The sequence below is a fragment of the Corvus hawaiiensis genome, chromosome 28 (assembly GCF_020740725.1).
Source record: "Corvus hawaiiensis isolate bCorHaw1 chromosome 28, bCorHaw1.pri.cur, whole genome shotgun sequence".
NCBI classification, from domain to species: domain Eukaryota; kingdom Metazoa; phylum Chordata; class Aves; order Passeriformes; family Corvidae; genus Corvus; species Corvus hawaiiensis.
In genome coordinates, this window is record NC_063240.1 from 4,425,196 (window position 1) to 4,438,641 (window position 13,446).

General features: G+C 42.2%; 1 protein-coding gene across 12 annotated transcripts in view; it reads right to left on the reverse strand.

The window, feature by feature from the left end:
- The window catches only part of MYO9B (myosin IXB), a 41,783-nt gene extending 28,403 nt beyond the window's left edge, over positions 1-13,380 (reverse strand). For 5 of the 12 annotated variants that reach the window (XM_048287727.1, XM_048287726.1, XM_048287723.1 and 2 more), the window contains exons 1-3: positions 10,263-10,279; positions 7,816-7,925; positions 4,298-5,191 (exon numbers count right to left, since the gene is read on the reverse strand). In XM_048287727.1, the coding sequence (XP_048143684.1) occupies positions 4,298-5,134 (837 nt within the window). In that variant the 5' untranslated portion in view covers positions 5,135-5,191; positions 7,816-7,925; positions 10,263-10,279. Of the gene's footprint in view, positions 1-4,297; positions 5,192-7,815; positions 7,926-10,262; positions 10,282-13,295 lie in introns of those variants that run through there. The other 7 variants (XM_048287724.1, XM_048287720.1, XM_048287730.1 and 4 more) reach the window with 4 other exon arrangements.
- Positions 13,381-13,446: the final 66 nt, after the last annotated feature.

Here is a 13,446-nt window from a genome sequence, read left to right on the forward strand (position 1 = left end):
TATCTACCTCAGGAACACAACAAAAGTCTCATTTAATTCTTTCATAAGAACTGCCAAGATCTGATAAAGCTATTGGGAGTTTCCACGTAAACCACTCAGCTCCATGGCAGAGCCATCACCGCACACAGATCCATCTTCTACTGTGCCAAAGGACATGGGAGACTCAAATTCCACACCCTGGCAGAGGAAATGACTTCTTCAGAGCTGAACTTGGTTTAACAGTGGTCCTCACAACCATGCTGTGAAGTATCCACTCACCAACAGGAACTTGCGGTGCTCAGGGTAATTTTGCAACTCCTCCTGCTGGGGGACGCCCCGGGTACTCCAAGCAATCCCCACTGAATGAAGGACAAGGTGATTTTTCCCCGAGAGTTGTGTGCAGCAGGGAAAAGCAGGCAACATCACATTTTTACCAGGAAAAACAGTGACATGCATGCAAATGCAAAAAGGAAGTTCCATTCCTCCTTTGATTACGATTCTTAAAACAAACGCATTCAGATAATGGCCTTAAAACGAGCACTTTCCCTGGAATAGAACAGGCTACACCCATGAAATGCATGTGCAGGCTTTGATGGCAAATACAAATGAAAACCAGAGCTGAAGCTCCACTGAGCTTCAGCCCATCTCAGACCAAAGGCACGAGCACAGCAGGACTGTCATGAAGAAAACAGAGCTGACAGCAAACTGCTCTGCTCTTCTCCACAGAATCGTAAAGCATAAAACTTGCTACGATTAAATTTTAGAAGATTTTAAATACCGTGAGTTCTAAAAACTCTGATCTCTCTCACATGCTTGTGCTATCAATAATAATTCTTCTTTAGAAGGCCAGTTAATAAAAGATTCCTGTTGGAATTTCCATTTTATTTGGCGTTAATTCTTTCCAAAGACTGGTTCAGCATCACTGAGAAATCAAGAACACATCCAAATGGGAATAAGCAATTATTTTCAAAATAATACATGAAGAATTATGACACCCCAATATTTTCATCTGTCCCAACTCTCCTCAGCTCTGTTTCAGAGGGAAATGAACTTTCAGCACACTCAAAAAGGAACTGAAATTGTGTAATAAACACGGAACACTGAGGGTTACAATTTAACAACAGACAGAAAGCCAAGGGGAGCTCAGCTGCCAGAAGACAAAGCTCCCATTCCCTCACTTCTCTCACCACATGCTCCCATCCCCTAACTCAATTTTCTGCCACTTTACTGAATTAACTGGTTTGAAGAATAAGTTAACTTTAGGTTTCCAAAATAAATTCAAAGTCTTAGATAGCACTCTGTGCGTTTTATAGCTGAAACATGCAGTTAAGCATTTTTCCCTGATGAAAGGAAAATATAAATTTATTGGAAACTTCTTCAGTGTGTATGGAAAGGTTTAATTGTCTTGTTTGAGACTATAAAATAAACAAAGGTTTGATTCATTATTCCCAATTTGACCCAAACAACAGTTCCCCAAGGTTTGATTCACTATTCCAAATTTGACCCAAATAGTTCGCAAGTGTAAATTCCTTCTTAGGATTTCAATCATAAGTAACTTGAACTCAAGTCAATACAAGAAAAGCTTCAAGTCAGGGATCTGTATTTTAATTACTAAATTTAGAAAAGGTTTAAAAAGTCAGGAATATATTAAAACAGAGCTTATATTTATCTCCCCACCAGTTTTAAAGAAACTGCTCTTCACTAGAGATGATCTCCCTTAGCCTGGAAATACAATTGAAGAAAAAAAGAAAACAACAAACTATAATCTGAGAGCAATTCCCACACAGGAAAGGCAACTGAATGTCCATGAACTGTTATAAAACAGCACAAAGCTCAGCTTTAGGCACCACTGTCCATGGAAGCAGCTTCCCTCTCTGATCCTTTTTCTCTGGAAAGCTGCAAGCAGTGCCAAACAATCAAAATTATTGGAATTGACCTCTGCTTATTAGATCCCCTACAAGGAACCTTTTAAACAGCTCAGACGGGTTCTGGGATTGAGCAGGAAGCATCTGAGGCTCAGAGCTGCCCCATGACCACTCTCCTCTCACCAGCCCATGTGACAGCAGTTGTGCTGATACCATGTTTAATTTTTAACTACACTGTCTCAGCATCAGGGCTTTCATCTCTCAGATGTTTGACAAGGCAACATCAAGCAACATTTAATGTCAAATCTTTCACGGTCCGGCTGTAACTCCATTCTTCAGTCTAGAAATTGTAAACAAGGAGCAAAAATATTAACAATAGTGTATCTGTAAATTGTTTAGAGATTTGAACTCAGGTTAATCAGCCAACTCAGACACAGGATTCACTAAGGAATGTTTCCAATTCCCTAAGCATAAAAAGATAAAATTATAAATCCACCTCCATAACACCCTAATTGTGCTCGCTCCTCTGTGCTAGAAACAGCTGCTTTAACCCCTTGAACTTTTACAGAAGGTCAGCCTACAAATAGACCCATTTTACTTAGGTGGCAGAGAAATAAGAGATCCCTAAAATGAGGAAGTTCTCACCTAAAATGCAACCCATTTCTACATCATGGAAGTTTTTAGTCAAGAGTACATTTTCAACTTCGATGAAGACTCAGAATAAAACTTCAAAGTTAAACATTCTCAAATAGTCTGGGCACACGGCAAAACCGTTTGCGCAAAAAGTCCCCAGAAACATCAATTTAAGAAAAATTCCCTTGTAGCATTTTAGTTCCCTTCAGTAAAAACCCAAAATGAGTCACCAGGGATGGATTTAGAAGTGACCAGATCTAAGAGGAGCTTGCAGTCAGTTTAACTTCCACAAAGCAACATAAGCTTTCTGTGCATCCCTCCCCCGGACCAAGAGTTGACTTTTTTTTTAATTAGGCTTAGTGACTGAAATTGGGAAACATGGAAGCTTCACTGTCAGCTGAATCAACTCTGATGCATCAAAGCAGGATAACTGGATTTTACCTCTTATGTTCTAAGCCTACCTTTCTGATGCACACTGAATTTACATGAACATATATTCAATTCTGAAAGAATATTTTCTCATGAAAAGTATTACTAAATGCTCAGTGGAAGTCTGAAGAAATTGTGGTACTTAAGACAACCAATCTTAGCATAGAAAAACACAAGTACCTCTTTATGAACATGCCCAGCTTTATACAACATCGACCTGTGACTCCAGCAAAGTTATGAATTTTAGTTCTGACCCCAGGAATACGTGCAGTTGCCACTCAGCAGACCAACAGGCACACAGGACGTTACATCTCTGCCTGGTTTGACACAGCTGTATCAGGTCTGTAGACGAGGATATGAAACACTTAAATTTATCAAAGGCAGAGAAATCAGCTGATCAAACAGGGCTTTCCACTGTGACCCCTTCCTGTTTTCTGTTTAGAACTGCAAACTTGAACTCCAGCAACCAACAAGCCTCAATTTTACTTCTTCTTTCAAGCAGCAGAAAGCAAGGCAAAAAAGAACTTGCATATAATCCTCATTCTTTACAGAAGAGCTTTAAAAAAAGCTTGAATTTTTTTAATGAAAGTGTTACTACGTTTGAAACTAAACCTAAAAATTAAAATGGTGTTCAAGCTCTTTGCTGTTGAAAATTTTGATATAGGTGAGCATTACATTCATCCACACTTCCAGAGTTTTTCCTTTCAGAGAGTAAAAAAGAGAGGCCTAACATACCAGTTTAAGTTTATCCTGACATTACCTAATACAACACCAACTGTAACCCCTCCTTCTCTAAAGGAGAACTAAAAATGTTCAGTTTTTTAGAATTAAACATGTTTAGTTTTGCTTCTGTTGGAAATGCTGTAATAATTAAAAGCCAAAACAGACTCCCACTTTCTCCCCAACTAACAATGTTGGTCTCTTCCACGAACAGCTGTAGAAAGGAAATAACTCCCTCAAAAAGTGAGTTCAGTAAAATGCTCACACATAAAGGCAGGATCGCACCAAAGAGTTGATGTTTCAGTGGAACAATAGTTATGAAAAGTTTGCTTATGATTTGATTCAAATGCCATCAAAACTTTCAGATGGAAAACACAGGTAACCTTTGCCCCAGATTATTGGTGTGTAGTGGTGGAAAGTCAAGTCATATAAATGACAAGCAACAGGAAGTCAAGTGAACATAATAAGGAAAATCAATTAGAATCAGTCAGGTAACGCTGCCAAGCACCACTGCAGTGCAGTGACATTTAAACCTAAACCAAGTGATAAGCCTAAAGCAGTGACATTTTATGCTTAAACCAAGTAGGTGACTCAAAAGCAGCATTCAACAGCAGTTACTTCAAGTTTTTAAAAAACAATTTGCACAGAAGGTGACTTGAGCATAAATTTACCTCCAGAACTGGTCCAGCTCCCAGAATGGTTCTCTCCACACCACTCGCGTACCCTTTCTGGCTCAGTGCCGTGAGGCAGTGAATTAAGAAGTTTGTGCTTTGGGTTTTCCCAGACCCACTTTCACCTGATATAACGATGCACTGATTAACATGTTTTTTAAGCATTGTGTGATAGGCCACATCAGCAATGGCAAAAATATGAGGCTCCAACTTCCCAAGCTGATGGTTCTCATACATCTTGACATACTTGGGATTATAAATGGGCAGGAACTTGAAGGGGTTAATTGCAATCAGGATACTTCCTGCATAAGTGTAGATTCTGTGCTTTAGGAAGCGGCACTTGAGATTCTCCAGGAGCGTTGTCTCTGTCAGGTTGGGGAGATTGCACAAGTCATCGAAGTCCTCCTGGTGCCAGGGCAGAAAACCCCTCTCCACCAAGCGCCGAGCATCTGTCTCCTTGGAAAGCAGCTGCATCTGCACGTACTTGATGGTGCCATCAGTGTTCCTTTCCTGCAGGAGGAAGTAGTACCCATCCTTCTGCGGGTGCTCATCCTGAGCGCGGCGAGGCCAAAGCAAAACCCTGTGCACAGGAGAATCATTTATGTCAAGTACCCATTCTTCTCCACCTGATTCTTTCACCTCCACAAGCACATAATGTTTGGAGACGTCCAAGTTTAAGATATTAATCACATCCTTGATGACATCTGATGACGTGCTGTCCTTGGTTGCTGTCACTTTGCAGCAGGGAGCACTTTCTGTTGAGAGCTGGGGGTAAATATGAAGATTATAGGCTGCCTTTGCCTGGCAAACTGCACTGTCAGCATCTTTTAAACTCATTCTGTCCCCAGATGGGCTTCAGTCTTCCACCCCTGCTTAATATGCAGTGCCCATTGTCTGAAAAAAAAAAGAAAAATGAAAAAAAACAGGTGTTAAGAAATGTGTACAAGAGGTATCAGGGCAAGGTGTTATTTTCTGCAGGATGAGAATACAAAGAATATCACATAGTGCATTTGTTTGTTAATAATTTAACTATCAGTGGTATTATTTCTAACAGCCTGCTTGGCATATCCTATGGAATGGAGAGCTCCCAATGTACCCAGCCTCCTTTCACTTTTCCTTCTATTCCCATGCCACCCCTTTCTCCCTGTCATGGCACACAAGAATTCACAGAGCCAAGGCAAAATAAACCAGGGCCAACGTCCAAATTAAAACTTCCTTGTTTGCCCAGGTTAGTTTTAGCCCAGATGCTTTCCTTGACCTGGATCACATAAACATTTATCCACCCTCCCACAGAAACTCTTCCTTAAAGCTGCACCAGCAGCTTGAGGTAAAAAACAGGGTTTGGTCACTTCTTAATTCAGCAGTGACAGTTTAGAGCAGCCATGAGCTATGGCAGAGGGATCAGCGCAGAGATGCAAGGAGGAAAATGGTTCTGACACTAAGATCCACTTCTTTTTACCCTTCATTTCCCCCAACTAACCTCTTTTCATGAGAGGTACAAGACAGGTACAGCATTTACCCCTCCGAGCTTTCACGAAGCAGAGCCCCCAGCTGACTGGAGCAGACACTGCTCTCGGTTCCTTCTAACACAACGCAGAGATTTCTTAGCACGCATCATTTACACAGACAAGAGCCTGCTCGTTTCACTGAGTGAACCACATCCTTGCTACAGAGGGTTTGAACATGACTACATGACTTTTATCTTCCATTTTAGGCAACAAAGTAAAGTTCAGTCTTACTGCAACTACTTTTCAGCAGTAAACAAGATCCTAAATAACCCACTTCATTCCCAAGCCTTTATACCCATCACATCAACTCCTTCCTCACTGGGTTCAGGATCCTCATTGACAAATCACCAAAAATCATTCATTATGACTGCTTTTTCCTCCTTTCAGCCTTGGTGCAGGCCAGACATGTAACTCCAGCCTATCAGCAACCTCAGAAGCCAACCACTTCCTCACTGCCAAGTTAAAAGTCTCTAGACTTTGTTACCATCACCTTTGCCGGTGATTTTTCTCTCATCTGCAATTTGGTGCTCCCAGATCACCAGGACTAAGTTTGCCCATGTTGCTTTAGCTCCACAGTTCATTTGCTTATCAAGGGGTACTAAAAGAAGGATAATGAAGTACCCCTTTGTTTTAGCAGTCTTTAAAACTTCATACTGAGAATAGCAGCTCAATTTTTGTTTCAAGAACAAAGTGTTCTAATTATACACTGACATGCCAAATACATTTTAAAAAAAAAGAGGAAAGAGGCAGAGAAATGCCAAAGAAGTTACTTTTTGCCACTAAACAACTTCACAGGAACTTGCACAAGGCCACAGAGAGTAATCATTTCAAATTAAAATCAGTAGAGTTGGAGGCTTTTAGCTGCCACTTCCACTGCAAGTAATGAATCACTTCACAAAACATATGACATAGCTGTGGCTCATGAACAGCCTCCGAGGAGGGAGCTGTGCTTTGAGGGACTCTGCATAGACAGCTTACAGCAGACACTGCCACACAAGCTGGATCATTTGTAGTGGCTACTCATCAAAAGGAAGGCTGAATAAGCCACAGATGGCAAGACAAACCACAGCACATCTCTGATCGAACTGTATGATCCACCCAAGAATGTTTTTTCCCCATTAAATGTCATTCTTCGTTCATTAAGGAGGACTGGTTCCAAGAACCTGGTCATACAAAAGGCTGGAGCAGTGAACTCCAAGTCCCCTCTTCATTTCCTGTAATTATCACTGACCAGCAAAGAAGCCTGAAGTACCTTTGAAGTAATTAAGCAAGTGTTAAGCATTCTTAATACATAAAAGCTCAAACCTTGCCACACAGTAGAATGTACAGCAGACTGTTGCTCATGGGGAAGATCAATCTGAGCACAGACAGAAAAATGGAACAACAGTGACCATTTTCCTCTCAAGCTACTCAGCCAGTTAAAGGGAGACAGCCTTTTGCAGACTTCCTTTTTTCACCCCCCAGCAATTAGTTTCAGACACACAGTCTGCTAAGTTAGAGGAAGTCCCCTCAGTAAGCATTTTGGCCAAAACAGCTCCCCAAAAAATGTGGCACCAGCTTTTTGCCAACACAGAAGAACTGAACCTCAGCACTGACCTGTGACTTTACTAACACACATTTCCTAACCTTGTCTCATGTCAGCCACCAAAATGTGGGACATTGCTCAAGATCCTGGCTCACCCTTTCCAAAGGGGAAGCCAGAGTACAGATGCCACTTCTCTGTGAGTGACAAACCCAAGGCCATTAGAGCCAGTAGGATCTGCTCAGGTATGTACGACTGGAAAATTCAACTTTTCCTTCTGAAAATGTCCAAATATTGCAGAGGTTCGAGGAAAACCTGATGGTCTCCTATAACACGTGATTTTCTTAGAAAGGATATCCAATTTTATTTGATGACAATACTGCTTTAAAAGAGAAAGACCTCTGACTTCCCACTAAACAGTATTTCAAGCCACAAATTAGAACATAAAAGCAAAAGAGCATTCACTGGACAGATTATAAATTGGTTACCTAATGAGTGCCAGTATTCAACTAAGGACAGGGTACCTTCAAGCAATTGGAGGATGAGTTCCTAGTGAAGTTGGATTTCTGACATCAAAGTAAACATTTTCATGATGGTTCTAAAAGAGAGAAAAGAGTTACTGATAAAGACCATGTCATAGAGAGATTGATAAGGCAGCAAGTGAGCAAGAAGTTATATCGACTATGTAGTTCAGTAATACAGGAGCAAGAAAACAACTGCTAAACAAATTTCAGCTGAGTTTACAGACATATAAAACTTCAAATTTATCCAAGAAACAATCCATATCAGAGGGATGGAATGGGAGCTATCCTGAAATAGGTTTGAAAACCATAGCAAGGAATCATTTAAACATGGTGTTCTACCATAGCACCACAAGCATGACAGTAAATGTAACCTCCAAATAAACATAAATTAATATTTCCTTAGGCAGCCATATGACCCTTGCACTCAGAAGATACATTACCAGCATCTAGAATAAATCCAAATTTCAATTAAGGAGCTAAGAGTAGCAGCAACAAGAACAAACCCAAATCTGTTAGAAAATACCCCCCTTAAAGCCAAAACACTCTGCAAGCTTTGTCTGTGAGGAGCACAGTTATCAGTGGCAGTCCTTGTACAGGACCTGCAGTTGGGTACAATCACCAGGCTGGAGGAAAAAGCCACAACACAAGCCAGAGGCTGGAATTTGAAGCTAAACAAACTCAGGCAAACATAAGACATAAACATCACCAGAAGGTTAAACTGCACTGCAAAAACTTAACTGACACTAACGATGAGGCCTGGTTGCCAAAGCTCTTTTGAGAAAATCGGCCAGTTCCCAGTAACCAATGTGCCCCATAATTAGAAAAGTTAATTAGGTAACACACTCTTGTTTTTGTCAAGAGCAGCCTGAAGAGATGATTGCAACGATTCCTTCCCATTTTATGACCTCCAATTATTTAGACAATTTTAAAGCAATTTAAATATTTATTCAGTGTGATTTGGCTCATCAAGGAAGCACAATCCTGAATTCAGGTGCAGAGAATACTGGAAGAAAAAGGAGAAATACAAGAAAGAAGATAATACTGAAACCATCAGGTCAGCATGCAAATCCTGCAGCCCAAATACCACTGCTGGGTTCTGTCTGGAGGTGGAAATTCTGCAGTTACCTAAAGTTCTTTCAATACCCTTTCTTATAAGAAATCCCTTTTCAACATATGGAAAAGATCTGTAACTTTACTTTTTGCTCAGACAATTTTAGTTAAAAAACAAAAAAAAAAAATCCAATTCTAGATGGTAATTTTGATGGTATTTGGTAAGGGTTTTCTGGACTCCATTAAACAAATTAATTTTTTAATAGGCTTTAAAGCCAACAGTGTCCAATTGGTAACAGAGTGAACTCCAGCAGAGAGCTTCACCCCAATCAGTGCAGGGTATCTCTTTAGTTTAAATAAGGCCATAATTTGAAGCCACATATTTAGTCAATGAATCATGGTGAAGCTAAAAAGGGAAAGCTACCATTACAGCAAAAATGTTGAGGATGAACTTTATAATATTCCAGTTCATCGCATTTTTATATGCATTTGCACTGCTGCATTCCTCAAAGGGAAAGATTCAAGCTTCTCCCACTGCTCACCAAGCAATTCCTAACACAGAAGTGGAAATGTATCACAGGTACTTGACCTCTAATATTCTTAAACACCAGAACTGCCAGTGACCATCCCCAAAAGAGACCAATCTGTCTGGTCAAATTGAAAACATTTAGCAATTTCAAAAATATTCAGCTGTTGCTGACCTTGATTTCCAATGCAAGGAATTTCCAGCAAAACAGGCTACAGAGACACCTTAAAGTTTCCACAATTAACTGCACAATTAACAGGTAAGGCAATTACCAGGTAAGGCAAAGACCCTTGTCCTACCTCATGTCATAAGGACAGGTGCTGTTAATTGAGCATAATTGATTTTAATTTTTTCAGTATTCCAGGCATTTGTAGATTACCTGAAAATCACTTCGCATTCCAGTCACACTTAAATGCTTTCCTTGGTTATGAAAAATTCAGCTGGACTAAATGACTTTAGATCCTTGGTTTTCTTTAACTAAAAACCGTTGGATTTTCTACTCCAAAAGGGGGAGTTCTGAATGGACCACACAAAAATTACAACACATTTGTTACTACACTTTGCAATCACCCCTGCCAGGGAAGTTACTGCCCCAGAGTGCCTGACAAAGGAGAAGCTGGACTGTAATGCAGTGTAACACAGGAAAAAATAAAAGAAATTACTTTTGTTACAGGCAGTTCTTTCTCAGTTACCTGCTCCTGGGACCCTGACCCCAATTCACACCCTAAACCACCCCTAATGCAGACTTCACTTCCTCTGAATGACTCAAATGCACAAACTCACCTCAAAACACAGATACCTTATCAGGCTTTACAGTGACATTAGATGTTATTACCTTATAAATGTTATCACCTTATGAAAAGTGTGATGTCACAGAGTTACAGATGCACATGAGAGTATGATTCAGAAAATGTGGCCCTGTTGAGGAATCAAAGCAAAACAACTGAAAGGGTCAGAGGTAAAGAATGTAAGCCAAAAAAACCTTGGGGACCATTCTACCACCTTTTGTACTTTTCTTAATTTTTTCCTTAACAGCACTACAGCTGTCAACAAAGGAAATAAAAGTCTCACTGCTCTAATGTTGCATTTACACCGATGAGAAACTTTTTAAAGAAACTTTAGGTTGAACTTTTGTGTGAACAGAATGTACACATGTCAAAAATATCTTTAAAAACACTTTTATTGTTTAATATCATTGGTCTTAATAGAAAGGGCAGATTTTTCTGGAATCTGCATTGAGTTTCATTTGGTAATCAGAGACACACAACACAATAAAGCCTTGATAAAAGCACAAGCCACGCTTAAGTCACTTGATACAGCAAGAAAACACAATATACTACAGACAAAACCTTTGAATTTTCATTTTGTGAAATAAAGACATTCCTAGTCCTTCTATTAGAAAAATTAACCCTTATCAGCATCTCAGGCTTTACTTCTTGATATTAGCATAAACAGGCCTTGTTTCCTAGAAATGTGATAAACACCTTCAGCCTTCAAACTAAAAAAAAAAGCACTGAGCCATAAACTTTTTGTTGAATCAGAGTCTTTCACTATTTTCCTTGACTGTAGAGACAGCCAATACTGTTGCATTTTTAAGGAATTTTTCCTTTTTAAATGCCTAGGATATGCAAATCCTGCCCTTTGACCTTCTAGCTGAGGAAAGGCCATACTTAGCCTCAGTGTGCATCTGAGTCAAACATGTTATTCATGCACAGGATTATTCAAGAGGTCTAATGTTTGAATCACTATGGGTCAGAAAACTGTCTGCACAGAGTACTCCTTTCTAGATGAACCTTGTTTAAATCTTTCATCAGTTGCATTTACTCTTCCTAAATTATTCAGTTCCACAGACGTTTTGGGTTCCACAGAAGAGCCCAAAACCTGGGAGTCTTCCCACTGGGAATGGACAGTTTGTGCAGGCAGCTGTCACTGCAGGAGCTGCAAGATTCAACTTGTGAAAAAGCTTTTTGTTGAGACAAACATTCAAGCACAGTAACAAAAAAAAAAAAAAAACCCAAGCCCCAAACTGTACAGTTCTACAAAATACTTTGCAGTACTGCAGTAACTCCCGAGTTTTGTGACTAAGTAAGAACTAAAGATTGAGGAAGTGGCCTCGGATGCATCATCCTGAAAAGCACAACGTTACTGGACTTCAGATGTAGGGCAGGCAGAGAACCCCACAGCAGTGCAAAGACAAAAATAATCAAGATGAACTCTTTCCTAAAAAAAGCCAAATTGAATCTTGGAGCTAACGTGAATGTGCATTAAAAGCTCCCCAAGCTGCTTCCCCTACTTAAAATGGATTTGTTCCTGACAAGATTCTGAGTTAAAGACACCCAGGGCTGACTAAAACTTGCTGGGTGTGACACCAACATCCTAAACTGGAATGCAGGGTTACCCCACGCTGTTACTTTAGGGCAAGTTCTTCAGCAATGGATTCCAGCTAACAGGCCTGAAATCAAAGAGCTCCTAATTACCCATGACAAACTTATTTGCAAACAGCTTGGCAGACACACCGATACCGATCCACCTCTAGGAGTACCGTGGGAGGATGCTGATGACATCTTTGAAAGGCTAATTGCATCTGCCAGGAGCTTGAGATCATTTCCAGCCCTTTGCTCCACTGCGACCCATTTCCAGAAGGTGAAATCAAAGAATGCTGGGCTCATTTGCATCCAAAGTGCTTCTCGCTTTTCACAAACACGAATTGCAAATAAAGCTGGGTAAGAATTTTGCCAAAACACTTACGGACTAATAGAAAACAAAGCTAAAATGATACTGGGAATTCATCTTCCACTAGGATCGCACATACCTGTATCAACCCTATGGCCACGAAAGCCAGGAGTCAAGATAGTAGTCTGATACTTTTAGTCTAGAAACATGTAACAAAGGATGTTCCTAGCTTGCAAAAGTTTTACTTCCCAGAGATTGCAAAACCAAGCTTGCCAAAAAGACAGAGCACTATCGGCATACACACAGAGGCATGACTCAATTGGACAACGACAGTAATCACGATAAAGCACGACCTCAGCACAGCAGCAGCATCAACTGTCAAGAGATGCCCAAAAATAACACAAAGAAACAAAAGAACCCTGAGAGTTTTAACAAATTTTTTGAAAGATCATTAGATACTCGTCTGAAAGATTACAGGCTATTCATACCGAGAGTCAGAGACATCACACGAAAAAGCAGAACACTGTGTGGCTGAAAGATCACAAGCGGGAGATGGAAGAAACAGGAGACAGAAGTAACACTGTGCCCTGCTCAGCGGGCAGGCTCTGCCTGAGAGATGGGAGGCACAGCCGGGCGTCAGATACTTCCCTTCCCCTGGGCACCTCCAGCTCCTTGGGCACAGCTGACACAAAGTCAGTCACCAGCACCGCATCTGCCCCGCGCCGGGCACAGCCCCTCGCCCCGAGCTCCTGAGGGCGTCCCGGGGAACCGCTCCGGCCCCGAGCTCCTGAGGGCGTCCCGGGGAACCGCTCCGGCCCCGAGCTCCTGAGGGCTTCCCGGGGAACCGCTCCGGCCCCGAGCTCCTGAGGGCGGCGGCGGAGCCCCGCGGCTGCCCCGGCCGGGTACTGAACCCCAGAAACCTCCTCAGAGCCGACCCTCACACGCTCCCTCAGGTCTGCCCCGAGGCGCCGACTCTCACAGATCCTCTCAGGGCCGACCCCCACACGCCCCCTCAGAGCCGACCCCCACACGCCCCCTCAGAACTGCCCCGGCCGCCCCACAGCGCTCGGTGCGAGACCCAGTCCCTGCGAGGCACCGCCACCACAGCGCTGGGTATCCCATAGGGAAGGAGCAGGAGGCAGGGGAGCTTGGGAAGGATGTGGAGCAGGGGGAAGAGGAACGCGGGGCCCGTTACCTGCGCCGGTGTCGAAGCGCGGCCGCCCGGCCCCGCCACCGCCACAGGCCCCGCGCGCGCCACTTCCGGGTGGGGGGGGCCGGGGCGCGCCCATTCAGCGCTGCCGCAGGCCTCGCGCATGCGCCGTCCCGCGGCAGGGTCGGGGCGGGGG